The sequence below is a fragment of the Bactrocera oleae genome, chromosome 5 (assembly GCF_042242935.1).
Source record: "Bactrocera oleae isolate idBacOlea1 chromosome 5, idBacOlea1, whole genome shotgun sequence".
Taxonomy (NCBI): Eukaryota; Metazoa; Arthropoda; class Insecta; order Diptera; family Tephritidae; genus Bactrocera; species Bactrocera oleae.
In genome coordinates, this window is record NC_091539.1 from 62,924,638 (window position 1) to 62,952,554 (window position 27,917).

General features: G+C 35.1%; 2 protein-coding genes and 1 long non-coding RNA gene across 5 annotated transcripts; 2 read left to right on the top strand and 1 right to left on the bottom strand.

Moving 5' to 3' along the window:
- The first annotated feature begins 259 nt into the window (after window positions 1-259).
- yl (Putative vitellogenin receptor yl) lies at window positions 260-9,184 on the top strand. 2 transcript variants are annotated; one of them, XM_014232277.3, is made up of 12 exons: window positions 260-542; window positions 852-1,102; window positions 1,188-1,637; window positions 1,700-2,344; window positions 2,861-3,763; window positions 3,824-3,968; window positions 4,157-4,965; window positions 5,037-5,303; window positions 5,481-6,545; window positions 6,614-7,427; window positions 7,492-7,716; window positions 8,531-9,184. In XM_014232277.3, coding segments are annotated over exons 1-12 (5,721 nt in total). In that variant the 5' UTR covers window positions 260-540; the 3' UTR covers window positions 8,676-9,184. The 2 variants fall into 2 exon arrangements, with proteins under 2 accessions (XP_014087752.2, XP_014087751.2); XM_014232276.3 differs by having other exon boundaries at window positions 6,614-7,716.
- On the bottom strand, window positions 8,854-22,609 carry LOC106615905 (alanine--glyoxylate aminotransferase 2-like). The gene is made up of 4 exons (XM_014232294.3): window positions 22,121-22,609; window positions 19,200-19,318; window positions 10,778-11,012; window positions 8,854-10,710 (listed from the first exon to the last, which is right to left on the bottom strand). The coding sequence occupies exons 1-4, from the start codon at window positions 22,207-22,209 to the stop codon at window positions 9,702-9,704; spliced, it is 1,452 nt and encodes a 483-aa protein (XP_014087769.2). The 5' UTR covers window positions 22,210-22,609; the 3' UTR covers window positions 8,854-9,701.
- On the top strand, window positions 17,056-20,003 carry LOC118682097 (uncharacterized). Of its 2 annotated transcripts, none has more exons than XR_004977762.2 (2): window positions 17,056-17,269; window positions 19,696-20,003. It is a non-coding gene; the product is annotated as an uncharacterized lncRNA (long non-coding RNA). The 2 variants fall into 2 exon arrangements; XR_004977761.2 differs by lacking the exon at window positions 17,056-17,269 and adding an exon at window positions 19,317-19,634.
- Window positions 22,610-27,917: the final 5,308 nt, after the last annotated feature.

Here is a 27,917-nt window from a genome sequence, read left to right on the forward strand (position 1 = left end):
TTTTCCCAATTCTATGAATTTATATTTTTATATATGTTTATATTGTTGTTAACATATTTGAGAACTTTATAAAACAGTAATTACTGTAAAATTATTAGCATTGATTTGGTATTAAATTTTGAAAATGAAAACTTTTTTTAAAACATATTAAACAATATAACAAAAATATATATCTGCACTAAACTATTTAACACAACTCATAAATAACGGTTCTTATGTAGACTTTCGCGCCAATGCCTTGGTATGCCAGTCAGCGGCACTTTGGTAGCGATCAATGATCTTTAGTCAATTTCGGCATTAACGCGCTAATGCGCGGCAATAATTGTGTCGATCCGAACGAAAACGTGTTAAGTGTAAAATTTGTGTTCTAAATATTTGTAAAAATTCAAAATTTGTTTTATAAATGTAAATAAAATATAAAAGTGACTGAAAAACAAAATTAAAATATTAAAAAAAATATTTATTAAAATAGAAGTAAAGTGTGTTAATTCGCGGCTTAGTAAAGCTGCGTGTTTAAATCGTTCGTTTTCAAGGCAATCAATGTAAGTTTTCAATAAATTTGTATTAAATGTAATAAGCAAGAATTTTTTATAAAACATATTTTTGTCAAGCAAACAAAAAAATTATAAATTAAAATCAAAATTACTGAAATTATTTCAATGTCTCATTGACTAACCTCACTTTTTCATGAAACCAGAAATTTTCCATGTGAGCTCGTTCGCTTACTGCTTTTTGCTCTTCTTCCACCATTCTTCTATTATAAGCTACTCAGTCAGCCTTTCCTTTTCAAATCACCTTCTTTCTTTCCCATTTTTTAATCACCTTTCACACTTTATTATCCTATGCTTTAGGGCAAAAGCCTTTCATTTACCGTTACAAAATGTGCACAAGAAGCTACAGCCAAGCGTCGCAGCGTCTAACTGCGCCGTCATTGTTGTTGTGGTCATATTAATTTTCATGCCGCCATTTTTCGCACGTGTCTCAGCCTTCCAAATTTGCGACGCCGATCACTTCGAGTGCCGCGACGGAAGTTGCATCTTACAGGAGAAGATGTGTGATGGACGTCATGATTGTCCGGACCACTCGGACGAAATGAACTGTGGTAAACACTCGACTAAAGTGACAGCGACCATATTTAAATACAGTAAATTGTTACACTAACTTTCCGAACTCTACCCTCTCTACAGAAATGAAGATGTGCCGCAAGCCGGATTGGTTTCAGTGCGCCAAGCCCAATGGACCCTGCCTGTCGTCAGAATTAATTTGTAACGGTATCGAGAATTGTCCGGGTGGCGAAGATGAATTGGACTGCGTTAGCTCGTCTAGTTCCTGGGGCAGCGGCGGTGGAAAGGATATTGCAAAGAGCGGCGATATCGGCACTGGCGGTTGGTATACGAAAAGGAACTGCAGCGCCTTCGAGTACACTTGTCACACGGATAAAACTTGCATACCGCTGGACTTTATGTGCGACGGCAAGAGCGACTGTCACGATCGTTCCGATGAGGAGGATGGCTGTGAGCGTGCCAGAAAAAGTTGCCAAGGCTTCTTTTGCGATAATAAGAAATGTTTGGAGAGCAAGAAATGGGTCTGCGATGGCGTTGATGATTGCGGTGATGGCAGTGATGAACGCAAGTGCGGTAAGACACAGCTTTTCTTATATTCTAATATAGTTGGTACATATAAACATCGTGTAATCTAGGCGTGAACTGCACATTGGAGCAGGGTAGCTTCCTATGCCGTGACAATTCCAGCTGCTTAAACATCGATGCAGCCTGCAATGGCAAGATGGACTGCGCGGACGGCAGTGATGAGTCGCCTCTTTGCTCATCCACCAGCAACAATTGTAGCACGAAAGCTTGCCCGCCAGCAGCGATCTGTAAAATGCTACCTGAACAGGGTGCTCAATGCATTTGTCCCAAGGGTTATCGCATGTCAATGCTAGAGAACGCATGTAGAGATATCGATGAATGTCTGGAGATCCATGGCTTGTGCTCACAGGGTTGTCAGAATATGCGCGGCTCATATCATTGCACCTGTGATGTGGGTTATGTGCTGAAGGCGGATAATCACACCTGTGTGGCGTACGGTGGCGACCCATTGCTGCTCTACACGACACAAATGGCTGTAATGGGTGTACATTTACGCGATAAATTAGTATATGCGGTGGCAAAGAATTTGACCAAAGTGATCGGTGTATCCTTTGATGGTCAAAGTATATATTGGACGAATATACAGAATGAGGCGGAGAGTATTGTGAAGGCGAACGCCGATGGGACAAATCAGGAGATTCTACTCACTGCGGGCTTGGATGCACCAGAAGACTTGGCGGTCGATTGGCTGACAGGTGGGTAAAGCAGAAGGAGTAAGTGCTTAATATTGCTTGCCAATGCCCTATATACCCTATACAAAAGAAAAATATTTAGAAGGTATCTTTGACAAAACTAAAAGAAATATAATTCCAATTTCATATGTTTCGACTAGTTTTAGGCAAACATGTAGTTCCTTCACACGGTCTGTGGCTACACCTTAGTCTTTAGTAAGTTACCAACTTCTTGTAATGGTTTTATAAATTAGTCGACCGCAATAGAAACCCCGAAAGGTTCATTAGGTAATTGTGATCATAGTATCGATAGTTTTCGTTTTTTATGTCACGAAACCACGGTTCCAAACCAGAAGCCTCCTTGGCAACTCCATATATTTTGATAAATTCTCGACTTTCAATTGTTTTGTCGAAACCAAAGCTCATCTAATTCATACTTGTACGCAATCTAGACGACCCCCATTCTCGCCGCACTACTTCTCCTTCATATATATATTATATATATTTACATCTCTAAAACACGCCTTGTATGTTCCATAGACAATATTTACTTCTCGGACAACACGATGCATCACATTGCGGTCTGTACCAATGATGGTCTCTATTGTGCGGCGCTCGTCACCGTCGATGTGCATCAACCGCGCGGTATAGCGCTCTGGCCGCAGCGTGGACAAATGTTCTGGACGGATTGGGGTCTGAAGCCGATGATAGCGCGCGCATCAATGGATGGTAGCAACTCACTGCCACTAGTCACCGAGAACATACACTGGCCCAACGGCATCGCCTTAGATATGCATAATAATCGTATCTACTGGGTGGATGCCAAGTTGGCGACCATGGAGAGTACGCGGTCCGATGGCACCGATAGGCGTCGCATACTCGACGGTATAATGAAACATCCTTATGGTTTAGCAGTCTTTGAAGACAACTTATATTGGTCGGATTGGGGTACGAAAAGTGTACATAAGTGCAATAAGTTCACCGGCAAGGGGCATCAAGTGGTTACCAAGGATCGTACCATCTACGCGTTGCACATTTATCACAGCGCCAAACAGCCGAAGATCGATCATGCATGCATGCGTCTTCATTGCTCTCATCTGTGTTTGCTCGCTGAAAACGAGAGCGCAACGTGCGCCTGCCCCGATGGCATGCAATTGGGTGCCGATCATTCGCGTTGCATGAAGATACACCAGAAACAACGTCTCTTCATTGGTGTGATGAATTCTTTGCTCGAAATGGAGCATACGAAGTTTGGCCGCCATACTATACTACAGACTCACCAGTTACCGATCTATATCAGCGAGATGGCGTACAATAATGTCAATGAGAAGATTATTATAGCAGATAATGTGCATCACACCATCTATCAGTTTGATTTGTTGACCAACAACATATCAGTGCTGACGAAAGAGAACATCGGAAACATAACATCCATTGGTTTTGGTGAGTATCTGTAGAGTTAGAGAATCTTAGAGACTTATATCTATACCTTTCCACCCGCAGATCACTTGTCACACAATGTATACTGGGCCGATGCTGAACGTCATGTGGTGGAAGTATACTCTCTGCAGACACATCAACGTGCAATGGTCAGCTTTTTCGCCGGCTTGCAAGTCCCAATAGCGCTAGCTGTGATACCAGAGGAGGGGTAAGTTCTCCAAGGCTTTACACATACCTCAGCATCCCACCGTGGGGATTCGAACAAAGTATTCATCTAACATATAAATGTAATCTCATCACGACTCTGCTTTTAGCTCCATTACGTGCTTAGCCTGAAATTTATTTAGAAGAGAACAATATATAATATAATTAATTTAATTCTATCTTCTCTTCCAGCATCATGTTTGTCGCGTTACGCACGCGTAGGTATGTACACATCGATCAATTGCCGCTGGATGGTCGCGGTCCGCATACCCACGCATTTGAGGACGAGCTCGGCGATGATGATTTCAAGTTTACCACAGATTTCGAAACGAAAAGGCTTTACTGGTCCGATAGCGAGTTGGGTCGCATCTCCTATACCGACTACCGCAGTCTGCATGACATCACATTTCGTACACTGCTTAAACGTCCCTACTCACTGGCTTTAGTAGAAGATGACCTCTTTTGGACGGAGTTACGTTCGTCGGCAATACATTGGACGTCCAAAAATAATATGGGCGCGCTGAAGCTCATCGAAATTCAAGTAACCCGACCGGCTTATACACACGTATTACCCACGCGCATACCGCTATTAGCTAGTCGACCGGCCTCAATGCTGGATCATCCGTGTCAGCATAATAATGGCGGATGTTCGCATGTTTGTGTGACCGCTACAAAGTATGTCAGTGCATGTTTATGTCCGGCAGGTTTGGTCTTCCGCGATATGACCAACACTAGCTGTATAGAGGCGCTGGACTGTGAATTCCGCTGTCATTCGGGCGAGTGCTTGACACAATCGCGACGTTGTAATGGACGCAAGGACTGTCCGGATGGTTCAGATGAGTTGGGTTGTGATGCAGGTAGCACTAAATATCGCAAAGTGGTTTGTTCCATTGGCGATTTCGCTTGTCATGATGGTACACAGTGCATTAGTATGGAACGTCGTTGCGACGGCACTAAAAACTGTCGTGATGAATCGGATGAAATGCATTGTGAAAAATTCGGTAGGTACTTTTGAAAGGTGCTCGCTCAGCAGATTACCAGCAATAAAATTCCCATTTTCGTCTCTTTGCAGATAAGGACAAACGTTGCCATGAACATCAGCATGCTTGCGATAATGGCAATTGCGTGGATCAGAGCGTTATGTGCGATGGCTTCGATGATTGCGGCGATCGCTCGGATGAGTTGAACTGCAAATCGAATCCCATGCAAACGACTGGGGATCTACCGGTATGTCCAGCGAATATGTTCCAGTGCAACTCGGGCACCTGCATTGCTCAAAGCTGGGAATGTGATGGAAAACTAGATTGCACAGACGCTTCGGATGAGCACGAAAAATGTGGTAAGTACAAAGATTGTGTTTAATCATTGGATCGAGATATCGAAAATTTTTGTTAAGTCGGATTTAGCTAAATGCAATTTTGAAAGTATAATTCGTCCTCAGTAGGAGAATTAGCCTCTATGCTCTTTCAATGTCGAATTTGTCCATAATTTTACACCATTTCCTCTTGTGCTCTAGGCATTAAAGAATGCCCCGCCGCTATGCACAAATGTATGTTGGGTCAATGCATCGATCGACGACTCGTTTGCGATGGACACAATGACTGTGGTGACTATTCGGATGAATTGAATTGTGACTTCGTGACTGGCAAGCAGCGTAATTTCACCTGTGGCACACCAAACCACCCAATGTACCAATGTCCGAGCGATACGAGTATTTGTCTTGAGTTAAGCAGTCGTTGCAATGGCACTACCGAATGTCCACGCGGTGAGGATGAGGAAAAGTGTGGAGTAGTTTGTAGCATATACGAATTCCAATGCAAGTCCAACGACGAATGTATACGTATGGAATTCCGTTGTGATCGCGACAAAGACTGCGCTGACGGCTCAGACGAAATGAACTGTGAACATTATAAAAATACTACCACCGGGTTTGGTTCGACAATGAGCAAACTGAATGAACGTGCATGTGGACCGAACATGTATGACTGCCGAGATGGACAATGTGTCGAAATGTCACGTGTTTGTAATGCTTTCGAAGACTGTGACTCGGGTGCCGATGAAGGACCACTCTGTGATACCGCCTGCAGTGCTGTGTCTAATCGGCCGATTTGTTCACACAAATGCCGTCCGACGCCGATGGGTGCAGTATGTTCCTGCTTTCCCGGTTATCGCTTAGATACAGATCAGCGCACGTGCTTGGATATTAACGAGTGTGAAGATGGTGAGCCATGCGCGCAGCTATGTGAGAATACGCTCGGCTCATACCATTGCAAATGCTATCCGGACTTTATGTTGCGACCCGACAAGACCACCTGCAAATCCATCGAAAGTCAGACATCACTCATGTTCACTACATATAACGAAGTGCGTAGCATGACAGAACAGCCCATCACATTGCGCGTCGCTTGGGCGGTGAACGACTCGAAGATCGCCGGCTTCGATTTGAATGTGCACAAACGTATAGCTTACTTCACCACCGATGTCGAGGATGTGTTGTACAAAGTGGATATGGAGAAAGGTGTGGTTATGGCTGGCCTATATGTGCCGACACCCACAAAAGTTGCCGTTGACTGGATAACAGGTGAGCAATATATTAGGTAGGTACTAAGAATACGTAACATTTTCACACTTTCCTTTACCATCCCACAGATAACGTGTATGTCATCACGCGTGGATCGCAATACGGCATAAAGGTGTGTTCCTTCAGCGCCAAAATGTGCGGACTCATAGCACATGCCAATCCACGCGAAACCATACGGGCGCTCACTGTTGACGCGCTGAGTCGTCGTCTCTTCTACGTGACTGTACGTGCACAAGCATTTAGCGCACCCACTTCGTTGCTCATGATGTCCCACTTAGATGGCAAGCAAACTGTGACGCTGTTACTTAAAAAGGGTGGCTACATCACCGCCCTAGCTTGCGATCCCTACAAACGTCAACTCTACTTTGTTGACATGCATACAAAGACATTGCAAGCATTGGATTACAAGACCGGCAGCAAACATATGCCACGTACAATCATTCAGAAGGGCAATGTCATCATGCATCCATCCGGTTTGACGGTCTATGAAAATCAAGCTTACATAGTAAACATCGGTTCGAAGGAGGCGGTGAATTGTCAACTCTTCGGTGTATATGACTGTAAAGCGTTCAATTTGAATATACTGAATGCTGAAGATGTTGTTGTCGATGGCGCTACACGTCAACCGCATGCTATAAATCCCTGCAACATGGCTAAATGTCATGGATTGTGCGTACAAGCCGACTACGGTTATGAGTGTATGTGTGGCGATAATATTGTGAGCGAACATGTGCGCTGTGCGAAAGAGTATACAAATGAGATCGTATCCAGCGCCCTGCTCGACTATAGTTCACACGCCGAGGAGCACACTTCGTCTACGCATACCGCAGTTACAATTATTTTGGTGTTTTTACTATTGGCCATGCTGTGCGCTGGTTTTGGGTACTTGTACTATCGTCGCTTCTCTCAGGGTCATCGCGATTTCAATATCAACCTGCATTTCCAGAATCCACTATCTGCATTCACTGGCGGCAGTGGAAAATCTACAGGCAGCGTGCAGCAGCAAAGCGGCATCAGCAGCACAACCGCCTCTTTTGAGGGAGACATTCAGGGCTTCGGCGCGGATGGAGGGCACGAGAAACGGCAATACGTTCCGCCGATTTATCGATTTTTGCGCAAAAGCGGGAACAGTTCGCCATCGGGTGCGGAAATACTTCTCGAAGCGGCAGCGGTGAGTGGAGACTAAAAACTGATATTTATGCCTATGTATCTAAATTTCCAAAGAACCAGCTCATTTGGAGTAACGCAAAAATCGTCCTTTTGCCTCATGATTCGATCTCAAGGGTACAAAACCTGCTTAGATATTATAGAACTCTTCATTGATAGAACAGGTTATAATATTTTTATAAAGCCGATCGATAAAAAGAGGATTACACTTTGCATTTTAAAGAATATAGTACTTATATTTATTTTCCACATATTCTTTCGGTATAACCCAAAGCTTATACTTGAATGTTAGTTCCACATAGACTCTGGCAATCAGTCAGACCATATGTCATTGAGCAAGCTGAGACAACATTTTAGCACATGTATTGCAAAATGTTTTCTACTAGGGTAGACGATTTAGGCTCCGTCTTACCAACGGCTCAGTCTTTCAATATACGTCACATAAGATCGAAAGACTGAGCAGACTTTTACAACCAACTTTCTCCCATTAACGCTTAGCTGTTGAAACAAGTGTTACGTTTACAACAGAGGGAGCTAGCAAGAACTGACATTCATTAATATTTACCTCAAAAATCTGAACTCCCAAATTACTTACGACAACTATAGTAGCTTCTCTTAGTGCTGATTGTAGCCAACATTAGTTGGTCCAAAATTGAAAATAATTTTCGAATACATTTTTTGAAGATGTTTTTAATAAATATATAGTGGCATTGACTTTTAATAGTGGTTTTCAGTAGTGGTTAGAATGAAATATTCACGAAATTTCTAGAAAAAAGTTTCTTCCATCAACATTTTTTTTTTTTCATTTTTTCATCCAGCCAACCGCCGAAACAGAAGGGTTTCCGCTACCTCAACGAACGCCCAGCGTCCAAATGGAGCGAGAACCTTTTTACGCCACCGCTGGTACAGTCCGAGTTCAGCATGGTGATGATGATGCCACAGCAGAACTTGTCGCCTAGATAAACGGAGCATTCGCCAACTGTCTCAAAATATTTCTATTTTAATTTTTTATAATGTTTTTTCTGGATTTTCTTGCAGAATCTACAAGCGATTTTGAATTATTCAGTTACCATACTGTTATCCACATATACTTTTTGCATGTTATTATTGTATTTATTTGTATTTATTTTTGTAAAAAATGTAGTTTGTAAATATTTTTTGCTAAGCTTTCTATGCTTGTTATTTTTGTAAGAATATTAATCGCTCAGCCTAATTAGTACAAATTATTAGTCATAGCAAAAATACAACAGTCAATTTCATACGATTAGGTGCACATAACTGTTGGTTGGTTGGTTGTTCGCTTTAAATTTGCTTTAAAATAATTTATGAACTCTTTTGTTGTTGTTTGTTGTGTTTTTGAAAAAATATTCGCTGTCCCTGAAATGTCTTTTGGAAAACAAGTTTCGAAAATGTAAAATGAAAAAAAAATATAAATAAAATAGCAGTAAAACGCAAAAATTTTCTAATAACTACTTTTTGCTGGAATGCAATTTTAATTGAAAATATTACGAGTTTTATTAGTAATATAAATTTGTTAATTTTTTGAAATATTTAATTTGTAATATAGATATATATGTATAAGTATATATTTTTTTCCAATAAAAATCTTACATATTTTTGAATTATTTTTCAACTCTTTGAACAATTTTCTTTATATATACGATTAACTACTTTTTTTATAAATATTATACTTTAATTAAATATTTAATACATGCTTACAATACTATTATATTATATATAATATAAGACAAGTTATATTATATATCAGTATATATATATATCAATACTTACAGTTATATAACTAAATATTTTAAAAATTTTGAATATTCATAATTCTACACAGAATCTACACTTAAACTATGGCACCAATATTGATCTGGCTAAATAACTATACTATATATTAGAAGACAAACAAGCACACTCTTCTCCACTAAAACTCTTAACTGACTACCCCACTTTTCTTAAGAAGAAAACCCCACAAGCAAGCTTTTATGACGATTTAATGAGTCTTTGACGACTCTCAAACATCGTGCTCGTGTTCTTCTCGGCATCAGCGCCGACCATGAATGGCACATCACTGCCCTCCTTCACGAGCATGGCCAAACATTCGCGGAAAGCTTGCAGAAATTGATCGGCATTCTCCTGATTGAAACACATGGGTGGCTTTAGCTTGATCACATTGTCATTGGGGCCGTCGGAGGAGACAAGCACCTTATGTAGCGACTTCATGCGATTGACAACCCAATGCGCAGACTTGGTGTCCGGTTCGCGAGTTTCACGATTCTTCACCAATTCAATGCCCACAAAGAGTCCCACGCCACGCACATCACCGATGATGTCGAACTCTTTGCTAAATTCGAGACATTTATTCAGCAAATAATCACCGACACTGCGTGCATTCTCCTGCAGACCCTCCTCCTCGATGACGCGCATTACAGCGTTAGCTATGGCACAAGAGACCGGATTACCACCATAGGTGTTGAAGTAGGCCACACCGGTGGCGTAGAATGCATGCGCTATCTCTGGTGTGGTGACCACAGCGCCAACTGGGTGACCATTACCCATTGGCTTGGCGACCGTTACGATATCGGGCACAACATCTTGCATCTCAAAAGCCCAATAATGTGTGCCAACACGTCCAAAGCCGACTTGCACTTCATCGGCGATGGTGAGACCGCCGGCGTCATGCACAGCATCGTAGACCGCACGGAAATAACCAGCTGGTGGTATGATTTGACCGCCGCAGCTCTGTAAGCTTTCGGCGATGAAGGCGGCTACACCTTTACCTTGCGCTTGCAATTTCTTGCAGACCTCCACAATGGGTGCGCAATAGAGTTCAGCCATATCGGCGCCGGGATGCTCTTTGTCGACGTATTTGCCGCGATAGACGTCGGGGCAGGGCGCAACGTGCACATAATCGGGTTTTGGTTCACCGCCAGGTTGGTTGAATTTATACGGTGAGACCTCCATAACAGCGGTCAAGTGGCCATGGTAGGCACTGGAGGGAAAAGGAATATAAATTTAGTAAAATTATGAAATATTTTCTTTACTTTTTCCAAACTTACTGATCGAGCGTGATTACATCCCGTCGTTTGGTGTAGTTGCGCGCCAAACGCAAAGCCAAATCGTTAGCCTCCGAGCCGGAGTTGACAAAGAAACAGACCGACAGATCGCCGGGCATTTTGCTGGTCAACAGTTTAGCGCATTGCACGAGCTCGTCGTGTAGAAAACGATTATTCGTCGAGATTGTGGCCATTTGTAGGCTGCCAGCGCGTACAACTTTCGGATGGCAATGGCCGACTGGAATGAAAGAGAGAAGAGAGGAGTATGTAGGATTATTAAATGTCTTGAAGTAATCTAAGTTTCTTAAATGTAAATTCTACTAAAATTTATAAATAAATAAGTTTAGGTATTATTATCTTGGTGTACACTCGAAAATTTTAAAACAAAAAAATTAAGCGTTGCTACCTGTTGGAAAATTTTGGGTGGAAAAAATTTTACGATGATATAATGAGGAACCTATGGGTATCAAGCTTAAGAGGTTTCAATTGGAAATATCTTTTGTTTTAATTCAATCAAATATATAATACAAATATTTATTTTAACCAAACTATAGACGTTAAAAAAGGTATATTTCAAAAAAATTTTTGAGGAGTGCTACCACCTATTTAAAAATTTAATTTAATAAAATTTATAGGATAAGCAAATTTTTATAATGTACATACTTATGTACATACGTATCAAACTAAAAAGAAAACAATTTGAAAAAAATTAGCATAGTTGCCACTTGTTTCAAAATTTTATCAATTAAATTTAAAAAGAAAATTAGAGGGCGTTTTATATACCACATATTTTCGATTAAAAAATTTCAATAACAATATTAAAAATTATTTTCAATTTTCCATAACCAACAACCCAGTGTGTAAAGACCCACTTTACCATTTTTAGCTTTTATAACTATTACTAGTAACCTTCCATATCAGCTTCATATACTCGTACATACATATGTTACATATGATATCATAACTTACTACAGTTTGAAAACAATAATATCTGAGGACCTTTGAACAGCTGTATCAATAATACCTCTTCTAATAACCCCTAGAACGTGCTAGCGTAAGAAAAGCATGCGATCGCCATTATCAATTTGCTGCACACGATTTTCAAATATTTATTTACGTCAAGTATTTTTCCAAGCGCACACAGTTGAGTTCGCCTCTTTCCCGCCAATACCCCGCCGTGTTGATGATAACAACAACTTAATTAAGTTAATAAATAAACAGCGCTGAATAACAACAAATAAATGCTCAGCAGCACATGCTATGCGCACAGCCACGATCGCTTGGTCACTCAAACGCTCGGATCGCATGAAAGCAAACAAGAAAATTTTCCAAATCTGAAAAAGTTCTCCCTATTACATGGATTTTTTTTATTTATAATATTTTATTTTTAGCAAAATGTATTCTGCATCGACCGATCATGAGCGCTGCGATCTATGCGCGGGCCCCCATTGTCGCCGCACTTTTCTGCCTATCTCATTCTCAAATCGCACACTCACTCCATACAAGCAAAATTCACTTTCAATTACCCCGCCCATCACTGTATGGATTCCCGTAGCTACTTGTAGCGGGGCATAGCGTTCAGCGCCCCACGAGTCATGCCGAGCAACGCACTCGTGTGCTTTTCGTATGAACGCTTTGACTCGCGTGTTTTCTAGTGGCGCTGTCGCTGCCGGTTGCGGACTTCAGAAAACATGTGAACATCTCGTGTGGAAATATTAAACGACTGATAAGCTTAAAGCATATGTACATACATTTGTATAAATAGTTGTACAAATGTTTTCGAACTACTTAAACTCGTAAATAATACTCTAGTTGATTTGTTTTCGTAATATGTGTTTGTAATAGACGATTTGTAATTTGCACAATTGTGAGTGTTTGCACTGTTTACATTTGTTTGCTTACTTTTCAAACAGACTGTTAAGCTAATTTTACTATCAGCTGTTATTTAATGGAAATTTCTAAAGACTATTTCACGCTAAATAGATTTATTAAATAAGGAATTTTTAAACAAATTTGTTTTAGCTTCTCTTCGTCTAAGTAGTGGTTTCTTCCCAAATAAGACAACAATAACTTTGTCCTCAATTTTAGATGTCACGTGATTTCTCTCTCTTCCTGGCTTGTCATCTACGTTTCCAGTTTATTTATAATGGTCAAACCACCTCTTCACAAATGTACAACTCGTATTAAAATACTTTTCTATTTGCAGGTTTTTTAATAGTCCATTTGGAAAAACGATTTCCCCGAATTGATCACGCAAGGGAAACCGTTATTTTTTAAGGCACTGTAAATAAATGATTGGCATAACAAGCTGAGTCAATTTATGGTAGCCCTGACCAACATTCAGTATATACGGGAACTGGTCCCTTATTTTTTGAGATATCGATCTGAAATTTAACACACGTTCTTTTCTCCTCAAGAAGCTGCTCATTTGTCAAAACTGTACCAAAACCAATATTGGACCACCATAGCATATAGCTGCCATACTTTGTCTTCAAAGCGAATAACTAGCCTATATATGAGCCTACATGTAACTCAAGTCCAACCACCAGTAATCTGGTATCTTTTTCTCTTTTAACCAGGGTATTTTCGAAATAAGCTGCCATTTTCTATTATTTCATATTTATTTTAGTTTCAATTTTCAATTTTAATCCTTTTTTAAACAATCAATGAAGGTAAGGTCTACCTGAAAATCATTTACCCATAATTGCTTGCTTCCCCACACCTACTTTGCTATTTATAAGCGCGCCTTCACAACATTTTAATCAGCTGTTGACGCAAATCGATAATAAATGTATATTTTTATTTATTAACCCTAACTAATTAGCCTAATAAATGGTTTATAAAGTATGGTCTGTATTGCATTGCGTAACGTTTTAGAATTGGTCCCGACAGCTGCAATCTCAGTCAGCAATTGCACTTACAAATGTCGATTAGAGATATCACGCCAACACAAAGCGCCAAACGCAAGCAACGGTTGATAACCCAAGTGCGAATTGAACGCTTGATCACGTGAAGAAAGGCTGGCGCAGTGCAAATATAAATATCTACAATTGTGTGTGGGTGTGTGTGTGTCTTAAACTCATTGTACTAGCTCGCCATTATCGCCTTATAAATGTATGTATGTACATATTGATAAATTCTAACATAAGTCTGTCAAATGATAAAGCTCAAGAGATGTTGTTGTACTTAATTTTAGCACTCAAGGCGAACGGTGATCATATAAATTTGCTAACTGTAAATAAAGGTGAACTCAAGCGTGCAAATTAAAATGCATTTATGCGCGGGCACATAACTACAAACCTATATATGCCTAATATACGCTATACACACGAGCTCACAGCTGAGCGCTGCGATCGTGCTAATAAACGACCTTCTACTCGCCGTAATCGTTTCCAGCGCCGCTGTTGGCCCACATTTCAACCGCTTCGGCGCTTACAGCAAACAAGTTTCAGTGAATTTGACGCGATTACATTGAAATATATGTATACATATATGATATTTACAACAGATGTCTGTTGGACCCACCCCTCTAAAAGTGCTTAAACGACTGGAGGGTCACTTCGGCGACAACAACGCGCTCTTCACGTGAACCACACGCGATTACGAAGCGTGTAAGTGGCGCACATGCTTGCCTAGCATATAATTAATGTTACATACATACATCTGTATCTATGTATGTATATGTAGTAGGTGTGTGTCGCGACGGTCAGTGCTCGTGCCTACTGCTCGCCTAGCTAGTTCAATTTAGTGGCACTAATATTTTATTTGAGGTTGTCTGTTAAAAGCTCATATTTGTTTTTTGATAAGGAAATATTTATGCCATATGTACTTAAGTATATTTGAGGCACTCCAGTCGCTTTTATTAGAACGCAATTGTTTTATTGTTTTCACTCTGTTCTAACTACCAGTTGTGACCCTTGTGAAATGCGAAACGTGATTACTTCGCACTTAAATTGATAAGTCGCAGCATTTATTTGCGCTATTTTTAAAATTTCCATGAGTTTGCTCATAAAAATAAATTGTAGATAAACGGCATGTTCTGATATATTCTGATTCTGATTGCGTAGAATCCTTCAGATTCACGGCGTGCCACTATATTATTTTTATTGTCATTGACGTACATTTTTAGAGATCTGCTTTGCGTATTTGAATCAATTAGTTACACATGTACGTAAATACTTATGCCACAAGTGTGTATTATTATTTAATTTAAAATATAAAAATATTTCCACAAATATTTTTGTAAAAAATTTATTTGCATTTTTTTGCAAGAGACATTTATATTATTTATTTTTAGAATCAAAAAATCTGTTACGTAAAAGAAAAAGCGCGAGTTAGAGCACTTAAAATATCAAATTGATATGTATTATCAAATTCTCTAAATAACTTTACTAGCTCACTATAAATTAGAAAAACAACTATTATTATCATAGCCAAAGATCAAGCAGGGCAATCAGCTAAGGCAATTAAATTGTTAATTAACTCACTGCCTTTTGTATTTCGTTCAAATGTACTAATTTTGCTTAAACAATTAGTGTTTAAGAAGTGTTCAAAAAGTGTTTTGAATTCGTTTGCGAAATATTTCGTGTAAATAGAATGAAAGACAACTAAATTTTGAATCGAAGATTAAGTCACAACGAATCTGTTGGGTGCTCCTGTCAAAACAACCAATTTAAATGCAATCTGGTTCCTGACAAAAACAAAGCAGAATAATCAATTTTGGCATCCCCATAAAAAGGAATTATCATTCGCTCAAAATTTAAAGTCGCAAGCTGACACTGCTTGCGGCAAAATCACAAAACATTCTGATTTTCTGCTACAAGAGGTAATTGAGACTGCGGCTTAATGTAATCAATTAGCAAATTGTACAATTGTAAAATATGAAATAACTTTATTTAATAAATTTTAATTTAATGTAATTTTAATTAAATGTAATTATTATTTATTTAATTGTATTTGTTTTAATTTTTAAAATAATATCATTATTAAACATCTAAAAAATTTAGTTTTCACTTTATCAATCGAAAAACTTAGATTTTTTTCTAACAAATGACTTTTAAAATTGAAAATAATTGACAAAAAGTGTTTAAAAGCAACAATTCCCTAGTGTTACAAAAAAAAAATTATTTAAGGAGAAAATCAGTTAAGTACTTATTGTAAATTGTGTATTAAGTATAATGCATATTTTTTTACTAAATTTACTTTTTCTGTAAGCAAGGTTTCAACATTTTATAAGTTGAAAGTTGAAGTTGAAAGTGATGTTGAAAGATATTTAAATGTTATTACACCTTTTTTGTATGTAATATGCATATATGAATGCAAATATGTATGATATGTAATGATAACGAGCGACAAAAGTGTCCCCGTCTAAACGCCGTCTATGCAGCTGATTTTTCTTATAGCTTTTACAGCTGCCAGCTGTCATTTCATGTTCTTGTTAGACACTAACCAAGGCACCTTCACTTGTCAAAGCTTACAAGAACTTAACTGAGAGTCAGTTGCTAACCACACATTAATTAAACCATTTTTAAACATGTTGCCGTTAAAGTTCTGGTTAAGCGCTTAACCGGACATTGAGAAAACGGCTCTTATTGTCATAAATTTGCTGTATTTAGATAGAGTTGAGATACATATTTGCATGCCTCCTTTTCTACATACTTATATATTGTACATACTTTTACAACACGTGTAAATAAATTTAGATAAACACAGAACCACTCAATGAATCGGTCAAAGCACGTGATCGCTCGCCCGTCGTTTGTTGTTCGACTGCTTCACAGTGGAATTATACCAAACGAGCATATCAATATTGACCGAAACAGTATATATTTGTACGGACGCTTCACAAATTCATATCAATTACTTATAAATATCACAAAATTTGTATTGTGTTTGTATTATGAGTGCAATGATTTAAAAAGAGTAGCTCGAAAGTCAAAACCAAAGCATGAAGCTAAGCAAATATTTATTAAAGGCCATTCACACCAGACATTTTCACGCTATGTGTGTACAAAACTATGTACATAAAAACAATTATTTGTTTGTGTGCTTTATGATATTTTTTTGATAAATATTTGTACAGTGGAAATTACCCATTTTTTGTAAGCAAAAAAAAAATTATAATTTGCGGCAGCAACAACAATCTTAAAGGAATATTTACACTTGACACTTATGTAGTATATAGATAAATGAAAATGATATGTGTATGTACATATGTATATATATATTTTGTAACAGTTGTAAAAACCTCAGAAACAAAAGACTTGTTGCCACCTCAGCGACCGATCGCGTGAACGCATGCAAAGAATTCGCGTGTGGGCGTTGACACGCCGAAAATGTGTTTACGGATATTCTTTTTTACAGCACACAGTATGTATATACAGTATGTGTGGTTGCGTCAGTCGAAATAAAAACAAAAAAGTGTTGATCCACAGCTGTGTTGATCGCGTTCTGGGTTACCTGGGAACTTGCAGACGGACGGAAGATACACAACAGGTATTTTTGTAGTTTGATAAATTTGCACACACGTGCTATATGAACTTATACATACATATGTATGTGTGTAAGTGGAATAAAAACGTGCAGAAGCGAACAATATAGTAACTGCGGAAGACAATGTCGCTTTTATTCTGGAGTGGAAAAATATGTTAACTACTTTAGCGATATTTTTGCTGTTCTTTTCAAAATTTTTTTTAAAATATTTTCAACGAAAATTTAAAGTGTTCTTACATTAGGAAAAAACTGCATGCACAGCTGAAGTAATATCTATTATCCCACACTGCATTGTTTTTGTGTTTGTTTGTTTGCACTTTAGATTTAAAATGCACGATCTGTAAACATCTACACAAGCTGCCACTTGTTTATCAAATCTTATCAAATCAAAATAGGTACACTGCAGCCAGATGCGCAGTTTTCTTGGTCAATTGCCAGGTGTCAAGCCCCTAAGAAATATGAGGCGCTCATACGCATACAATTTCGTACATACATATGTATATATTTAAATGAATAGTTGCAGATTGGGTGCTTCTGCACCACAAAGACCTTGAATCAAAGTGACTTTGAGCAATGATATGCCATTAGCACCTGAAAAATTTATAGCATTTATACCAATTATTTAACAAAAAAACGATAACAAGCTTTATTTGGCTTCTATTTGTATGTATGTATGTATGTCGGTTTATTGACTGCATGTTAAGCATAAATCCGGCAATTTTTGACCTGAGATGGCTGTGATTGGGATTTTGTTGCGAGTAGTTAAGAATTGAGGTTAATCCGAGGATCAAATGCATTGTTGAAGAGGCTAGCTAATGAAATTGCTGACATCACGTAGTCAAAAATACTATTATATTTTTATTCTGAAATATTTTTATAAAAATTTTCCCATCTATGTGATATAAAAATATATTATTCAAAACCTAAAAAATAAGTTTTATAGCGATTTTAGGTGATCTCGATCGATATTAATAATAAATATACTATATATAAAATATTTTCATATACCATATACATATAAGGTATATTCGATTGCAGAAAACCGATCTTCTGAAGATCAATATTAAATTTTCTTGGTCAAAATTTTGTTTCTCCAAGAGAGAATGTAAAAGATTTTTAGCAGAGATCATTGTTCGTAAACGTGCTACTAAATTTTAATTTTATATGAATCAAAACTAAATGAAAAAAATATGTATTAAAACTCAACAATAATTCTGCGGTCAATCAAAGATCAGCTTTTGTTTTCAAAATACTCATATAATAAAGCCAATCAAAAATAAACCCTGACGCGTAATCAACCAAATTGTATTATTATTATTTATAAGAAAACAAAAATAGTTTGCTTACAATAATAAAGTAGACACTTCACTTCATAGAATCGTGTTATTAGATTCGTAAAAAATTTAAAAATAGTTCAATCAAATTTAATCTCAATAAAAGCAATGAGTGATCACCAAGTGATAAAGGCCAAAAATTAGACAAATAATCGCAATTTAATTTTCTTTTCATTTAAATTGATGATATATTGCTTGATAAGCCTATCTAAAAAACATATCAGTCTGTTCGGCAGTTAATAATGATTAAAACGTTCAAAGGCATGCTTCGAGTTTAAAATTATAAATTAAATACGAGGTAATCTATGCGTTTGAATTGTAAAAAATATTTTAAAAAGAATCCAATTTCAATATGTTTAATTTTTTTTTTGTTGAAAATTGTAAATTTTTGCAAAACAAGAAACAGAAAATTCATTATTAAAAATTGTTTAATAAGCACAATAATTTTAAATTGTCTAACATCTCTATTGTGTAAGGGTACTGGTGTCTAGTTGCCGGTCTACTTGACTTAATTCATATTTGTTTAATTTCAGTAATTTTGTAATCTTATTTGCAACACTAATTTAATAATTTTCAAATATTTTCGGCTGAAAACTTACCGTGCGCCACATTATTGATGCAGTCCAAATAGCGATTGCCCATCTCATCGAACATGTACTGACCCTGACCACGTACAATTTTCAACGGGTCAGAACGATAGAATAGTTGGCAAGCTTGGCTGTTGTATGGAGCATAGTTAATTATCGAAATTAAGTAGTTTCACAGTTTTTTAGTGTTGAGTGGCGTTCAATTCAATTATTTTTCAATTTTTTAAAACGATGCAGTCATTTATTGGAAAATATATAGAAAAGCAAGAAAAAATAAAAAAACATTATTTGTGGCTGTTGCATTGTTTAAGAGAATATAAAGAATAACATAATTTTTATAAATATTATATTAAAAATATTAAACAATCGAAAAGATACTTCTGTGAAGTTAAAATAACTTAGCTTATATACGCTAATATATGCATACATAGTCATATATATACATATGTATGTATTTTTTTTAAAATAATATAAAGGATATATATGTATATATATATTTTAATTATAGCTGATGGCACTAAAAAGTGTACCGATCACGTGTTGTTTTAAAGCACTTGAAAGCGCCTTGATAGAAACAGCCATTGTTGTTAAAGCTCTCTGCTGGGGGCAATACCCGCACGGTCCCCTGTATTATTTACGTTTATGTGCCGTAAGCTTTGGACGCAATTCCGTTTATTATCATCTACAAATAATGCGACATAGCTGATAAGCCAAGCATATTGTTTGTTAGCACTGTACCAAATTAGCTTTGTTATTATTATTCAATGAATATTTTCTAAATTTATAACAAATAAAATTTTATTTTCTGAAAGAAGATATGTTTATTATCGGATTTATTATAACCGAACTTTGCAAAAAAAACTCTAATATAAGAAATTTTTGAGGGTAAATAATTTAAATTTATGTTTTCGAAATCTGATTTTAATAAATATGAATTGATTAATTCTAAAGATAAATTTTTTAGTATTTTGCAATTTTCCGCAATTTTATAAAATATATGGAATTAAAAAAAAATTTAATTAAAAAATTAAAATTTTTAAGCAAAATTAAAAAGCTTTTAGCTTTTATAGTGCTACTAAGAATTATGCACAATGCCAACATTTAGTTCAACAACTGTAAAGGAGTAAGTAAATAAGTATCTACAAATATAATACAAGTACAATATATTATACATAAGCTTAGCCGCAAAGGATGCCGCCAAAAGCTTAGCTGAAAAATTACTTTCGATTGTTTTTGTGCCTTCTTCGAGGAGGATGCTTGTCGCCAAGCTGTGAGTGTGCGTCCACTTGACGTTTGCAGTACTTTTGGCGCCGCCGGTGACCTTGATAATGAAATTGCCAAGGCAACGACCTTGTGCCACGAATCGGCGTACGAAGTGAGTGTCATGCTTATGCACTTAAAAAGCACTTTCAAACATAACTGTATAGGTTTATATGTATTTACTTTGCTGTTTACTTTTGTCTGCCTGAACTTTTGTGTTTTAGTGTAGACAACAAATAAGAGTTCTTCGAATTCGCTTTTAAAACGTTTTGCATTTTAATGAAAGTAAACGGATACCGCGGTTAATTGTAATTATATTTTAAGCGGCAGGTTCAAAAAGTGTAATTTAATTAAATAATGAAATAGGAAGTTGATAAAACTTAAATATTTTAAAAATAAGTAAATAAATAAGAAATTATAAAAAAAATTAAGTTTACCTAAATTATAAGAACATCATTTGTTAAAAAAAAAATTTTTAAATTTTTAAAAATGAAAATGAACCAAAAATTACACTAAATTTTAGCTCAAAATTTAATTTAAAACTGAGGCCGCCTCTAGATGCTAAAAAAAATTTTTTTCTGTCCAAAAATTTGCTTTTTTATAATCTACAGATTTTACCCTCAGGCTAAGCAAAAAAAAATGTTTCGCTCCACCCCAATGTACATATGTATGTATATAAATTATAAAAGCCAATTTTTTTTAATCTTACTTGAAGCTAAAATATATACATACATATGTACAACTATGATTATAAAATATAAAATGTAACAAAAATGTTATGCCAAAAAATTATAAAAAATATTATTGTATAATAAGTGTAAAGTGAATTTTCACATTTAAAATCTAAAATTCATTAAAAAAATTCAATTGTAACAAAAAATAATAAAAAAAAACATTTTTCTAATTTATCATTATTCATTAAAAATTTCAAAATTTTTGAACAAAAATGATTTGAAGCGCAGGTTTTTGTGAAACTAAATTTTGAATTTAATGAAAATTAGGTTAAAAATATTACAATTATTAATCTAAAAAAATTTTAAAAGTTCGCTTTGGATTGAAAAAATTTTCTTAAAAAAAGTAAAATATTTTGAACATGCTTTCATTAATTATAATAAGAATGAAAATTTAGTAAAAATATTTTAATTATTTTTCTTAAAAAGATATTTTATAAAACATTTTTTAAACTAACTTTTTTGTATTAAAATATTTTTCTTTCAAAATTAAAATATTTATTTATATTTTTTCATAAATTTAAATTGGAATGAAAAGTAAGTCAAAATATCTCAATTATTTTTCTAAAAAATTTTTATTATACATATTATATTTGAAAAACATTTCAAAATTAATTTTTTTTATCAAAATAATTCTTTAGATTAAAAAAATTTTTTTTTAAATATATTTATTTTAATTAAATTAATTTTTTATGCACAAAGTTTAATGACATAATTAACTTTTTTAGAAAAAAAACCGAGTATTGAGTTAAAAAATTAATTTTTTTTTTTAATTTTAGACATTTAATTATAAATATTTTTCTTAAAATTAATTAATTGTAATCACTTGAACACTGATATTAATAACAAATTTAATAATGATAAAAAATTATTCAAAATAATAAATTCTAAGTAGAAAATTATAACATACATTTTTTACTTTCAAAATTTTTTCGTTCTTACCCGATATGTTTGTTCCGCAATTTGATAGTGTCCGACTTGGACAACTTCTCGCTCATCGCCGATTCCAGTTGTTCGCGTGTGAAAGACATTTTTAAGGAACTTTTTCACTTAATTCAAAACTTTTACGAAAACACTTAATAAATTCAATACAAAACACTTGATTTTACTTCCAAACAAAATAAATTGCTGTTAACGCGCTCACAGCCTGTCAACAACTGATTTTACAAAATTGCCGTTGCACCGAAGTCGTCAAAGTGACTCGCGTAATTTTCACACACTGTTACGTTAACATATGTATGTATGTAGTTGTAGAAGATATGAGTGTATTTGCCGCTAAATTGCTCTTGTCTTGTTCTTCTTCCGTTAGTGACACTTGTCCGCTGACGACGACACGCTCAGCTGCTTGGGTTTGCTTCTTACCAGTGAATGTCGAAGGCGGTGCGCCCAGCCAGCGTTTTTATATGTGCCGCTGCCGTTAGCGCCAGATGGGCAGGCAGGCCCGGCTAGCCAGCGAGCGATAGGCGGCAAGCACTTAGCAAACGGGCGCGCAAACAAACCGACGACAGGCCCGGCTAGCGCGCGCTTTATTGCCAGCGAGCGTTCTGCATGCCTTTGTAATTGTGGGTGTGTGTGCTTGTTGTTGATGACTTGCTTTATTGCTGGTGTTTTGCTTGCACACCAAGTACTTCCCAGTTTTGCCGCTTATCCCGCCAATTATGATAGCGATGGCGTTGTGGACCTATGGCTTGGATTTTGAATATCACTACGTCGTACGTACACGGCGCCACGCTATGAGCTTTACAACGCACATGCAGTTGAGTCTATTGCCACTAGGATTTACTTGTGAGTTGTTTATTGTTGTTGCTTAAGTACTCAAATCTCGAAAAAAATGTGAGACCGACGGACGCTATTTGAAATAGCGTATATGTGATCTTATAAACTGCAATGAGCGTTTTGTGGAAAACTTTTTCACTTGACAAATTATCTTCATGAAATTTGGTATGGATTATTGTTCGAGGCAACGGTACAATCTCCAAAGAAATTGTTCAGATCGGACAACTATAGCATATAGCTGCTACTCAAACTGACCGATATCAATTCAAGATAAATATATTTGTATAACCTTTTATGTGATAAAAATGCAGCTGTGAAGGGTAAAATAACTTTAAATAACTTCGGTGCAGCCGAAGTTAACGCCTTTTCTTGTTATTCACTCAGTAAACAGCTGTTCGCACTGTTATTGTGACATCGATTTCGATTTTATTGCAACAATTTTCGGTTACAAAAAATCTACGCTGTACACAATGTGAAGCACGTCTGCATATCTACTACATATGAATGTATGTACACTGATTAATCAAGAAAGAAATTACACATACTTGTATTTGTGTATGTATGTAAGTGCGTTCGTTGATATGTATCTGCAAGCGGAAATTTTCGAAAACGTTATCTTTATCGGCGATTACTTTCGCCAGCTCTATAATAGCTTAAACACAATACGGGCGACAACGAATATTCGTCGTACTCGGCGAAGCCGTCGGTAACAAGAACACACGATTGTATATGAAGATGTACACAATACGCGACGGCGGCGAATTTCGCCACCATGACGATTATTGAGATAGAGCTATTTCCAATTTTATCGCCGACCGCGGCGGCAAAAACGACATCACCATATCAAAAGAAGATTATTTTCAGTAAAAATATTAAGGATTTTGTAAGAAAATGTCTGCGTTGACAATATTAAGATTGTTTATGTTTGGTTTCGTCATTTATTGTGATATTTCTGAGCGCTGAATATACACTAGCTGCGACGAAAATCGTCCATATTGTTTTTTACACGGCGGTAACACTCGGCGAAAATCCTACTAATTGCTACAGTCAGCTGTTAATTCCACAAGCTGAAAGCAGAGAATGTTAATGAATTAACATACGAATTATATTCATTCACATTTGATGCTAAATTTATCGTTTAAGACTTTAAAAAAATAATAATAACAACTACAACAACAATAATATCACAGTATAGTGATAATTATTGTAATTAAATGTAATAATAACAATAATAATAATATGAGTAAAGAAAATTTTTATAAACAATTGGAAAAACTATCACAAAAATAAATTTGTAAGAAGCTGAGAGTATATAAAGCTATACACATGGAAAATTATTTTAAGTCGCATATTGAAGTTTAAAGATGTAGATATGTATAGCGCATCACAATACAAGCTAAAATATTCTGTTAATAAAGGAGGTATAGGTGGGAGGTGATATTTAACAATTTCATTTTAAAAAAAGTTGTTGAATTTAAATTGCTTTTCCATACTATCGATACACTTAAAACAAAAATTAATTTTTTACTCTTTATGCATATAATATAGTATTTTCATCACGAATATCTGACATTTTTTTATTATCTGAGGAACTAAACAAAGGAAACTAAGAACTTCTGGAAGTAGCAAAATAATTGCTTACTCGTAGTAATTTTTAGAATTACGTGATCTATTCTTAAATTTTTCTGCTTCTGGACTAGGATACAATATAGTAATAAAAAAAAATCAGGGCTAAACTGTTTTTGCCTAGGTACAGTACAATGTGTCCAAATTTAAGAGGCACCCCTAGTGGTAAGCGATTTATGGGAATTAAAAAAAATCTGCTGTATCAATTATTTTAAAATTTAATAGTATTTTTATACATATCTAAAAAATACAGTAAAGTTTTGGCAGAAAACAATTTAATACTTTTCGAGTTTCACGCGGTCTCCGACGGCGCTAAGAAATAGGTCTTCTGCTGCTGCAGTGATTCCGGCCTTATCCGTTCTAAGGTTTAAAAAATCAAAAATTAGCAAAATGACCGTTTTTTAAAAATAGTTAAATTTTAAGTTTAAAGATGAGCTAGTGAAGCGGCTACACTTTAGAAGTCTAATATTTGAGATAAAGTTTTAGTATGTTATTTGTAAAGGTACAACCTATCGATTGTTTTTAAATTTGACACAGATGAAAAATTCAAAAAACTATTTGGAGAAGCTTAATACTGGTGTACAACAACAATTGGCTAATAAAATATAATATGATAACATGTAAATAGTAATAAGCTCTGCTCAACTTCATCTAAGAATCGTTACTTTGATAGCTTTGATCGAGAGTTGTTGTATAATCACTATTTTTAATCGACTAAAAATTATTTACTGAACACATACTACTAGTAAAAGGCTTTGAATGATGAAAGTGAGCATGTAATCTTAAATACTGAAATGAAATAGATCCCAATTTTGTTTTGAAATCAACTGAATAACTTTATTACTGATAAATTTGAATACAAGGGAATCACTAAAAACCAAGGAAAGACGAATCGAACGCAGACTTTATTATTATTCTTTAACATTAGGTGCGAAACTAAGTTCCTGCTGTTTTTTTTTTAATGAAAATGCAATTATATTGTATATAATATACAAATGAATGATTCGAAGTATTGCCCATCATTAGTCACAGCTTTTTGCCAACTTTCTGGCAAAGCTCGACTACTATTACGGCTAAACTGTTCATCTTGTGATGCTATCCAAGAATCCGACCATTTTTCGATGTCGCCTTGTGAGTGGAACCGCTTCTGAACCAGACCATGTGCCATCGAACGGAACAAATAGCAATCGGACGATGCAATATCTGAGGAATAGGCAGGTATATAATATTATATTATGATTTGCATATAATTAATAATTTTTTTTAGCTAGAAGTTGTCTGAAATTTATAAGAAAAATCTCAAATTTCTTTATTTGTTTGATTGAAAATAAAACTCAAATTGTCTTTTTTCTTGAAGTTGTTTATTTTTTGCTTTATTTTTCATGATGTTTAGTGTTTTCGTTATGCCTTTAAAATTCTGCTTAATTTCGGTTATTTTTTTGTTAGTATGCGCTGCTTTGCTTTTTTGGGGGAGTTCATTTGCTTTACGGTTTCAAATTTAGCATTTTGATAATTCAAATATTTTATTTTGTTTCTACATAATACATATGTACTCGGTTTTTTGTATATAATTTTAATCAATAAAATGTAAGTATGTATGTTTACAGTTATCTTTTTCTATGAGTGGTTATGTATTTCATGCACTCGCCTGTCATCAGAAGCGGTTAATATGATTAATTATTGAAAATGTTGGTTTATTTTTTGTTGTTGTGGCAAATTAAATTTTATGTGTTTCAATTAATTGCTTTTTGTGTGGCAGCAATTTGGTTTATTGATTGTTTTGAAAAAGAATTTAGTTTCATATAAAACAAATTATTTGCAAATAATAAGTGTTGCATGCGTTGTTGTTGTTTTTGATTTTTTTTAATGAATTCTTCCTGTTAAAATGGTTAGTAGTTGTTGTTGCTTTACGGCGTAATTCATAATAAAATGTAATGTTTTGCAAAATTTTCGGTTAAAGATTCTGTAAGAGTTTGTTGTTGTTGTTGTTTTTTTACGTTTACTTAATAGATATTCTTTTCAATAGCTATGGCATTGTTTTGAGCTACACAAAAACAATGTATTTGTTACTGTAATTATTTTTGAAATCTTTTGAAATAATTTCTTTTGTATATTGGTTTGTTTGTATGTGTGCGTGGGAGTGTTATTTCAATTTAAAATTAAATAAAGAAAGATTATTATTTTAGGTTCAAGAAACTTAGCGGCGCGACCTTTGACCTTTTACTTAGCAAAGTGCTAATTTCACAGTGGCAAAGCAAAAAAATGCAGCAAAGAAATATGCACGCACACAAGCACATAATTGCTTGCATGTTTGTATTTCTTGTAGCTTTTCTTTTCATTGTTTTTCGTTGGCTATGAACTTTATTTCTATTGTTGCTAACTTTTTTCTGTTGAGCGGTAAGGGAGAAGTGGCGTTAAATTGCAGGGGTTTCAATTTTTCAATTTCTTCTTCTTTTTATTTCTTTTTATTTCTTTTTTCTTCTTATTTATTTATATAATTTTATTTTTTATGTATACTTTTTTTTTCAAAACTACTATTTGCATTCAATGTACAGCTTAAAAATTTCCTTAAATCCATTTGCTTTAGTTAAATACATATGTATGTGGTTGTTGTTGTTGTTTTTTTTTGCAAAACGGTGATTTCTTTTAACTAGTTGTGTATGTATGTATGTTTTTTTTTTGTTCAAGAACACTTTTTATCATTGCATATAATACATACTCGCTTGTATGTGTGTGTGTATATATGTAAATGTGTTTTTTACTGCTAACTCTACTTTCTTTCGTTAAAATGCACACTCAAAGCCTGTATATACATACCTGCTTATGTATTTCATTTACTATTTATATATATATATATGTATGTAGTTGTATGCATGTATAAATGTATTTAGTTGTAAGTATGTATATTTATGTAGAGCGTGTCTGAATGTATGTATATATGTGTTTGTGATTTTTAAATTTTTATATAACTACAGCATATGTTTGTATATATTGCATATATGCTAGAATTTATGTATGTATATGTATATAGTATATATAACGCCAATTAAATTATTTACTTAATTTTTTTTTTACTCGCAACTATTTTTTTTTTTTAATATGTGCACAGTAATTTCATTAAAATCGCAAATATTTTCGTCAACTTATTGCATTGTTTTTGTTATTTGTTTATTTATATATTTTTTTCATTAAAATTCTCGCGCTTTCTTATTTACACGTGTATTTATGTATATTTGAGAGCAATAAAACTTTCTTTGCTTAATTTTGTGGCATAATTTTTAATTACATATTTTTCTTTTTGTTGTAATAAACTGTTAAGTTTCTGAAACACATATTT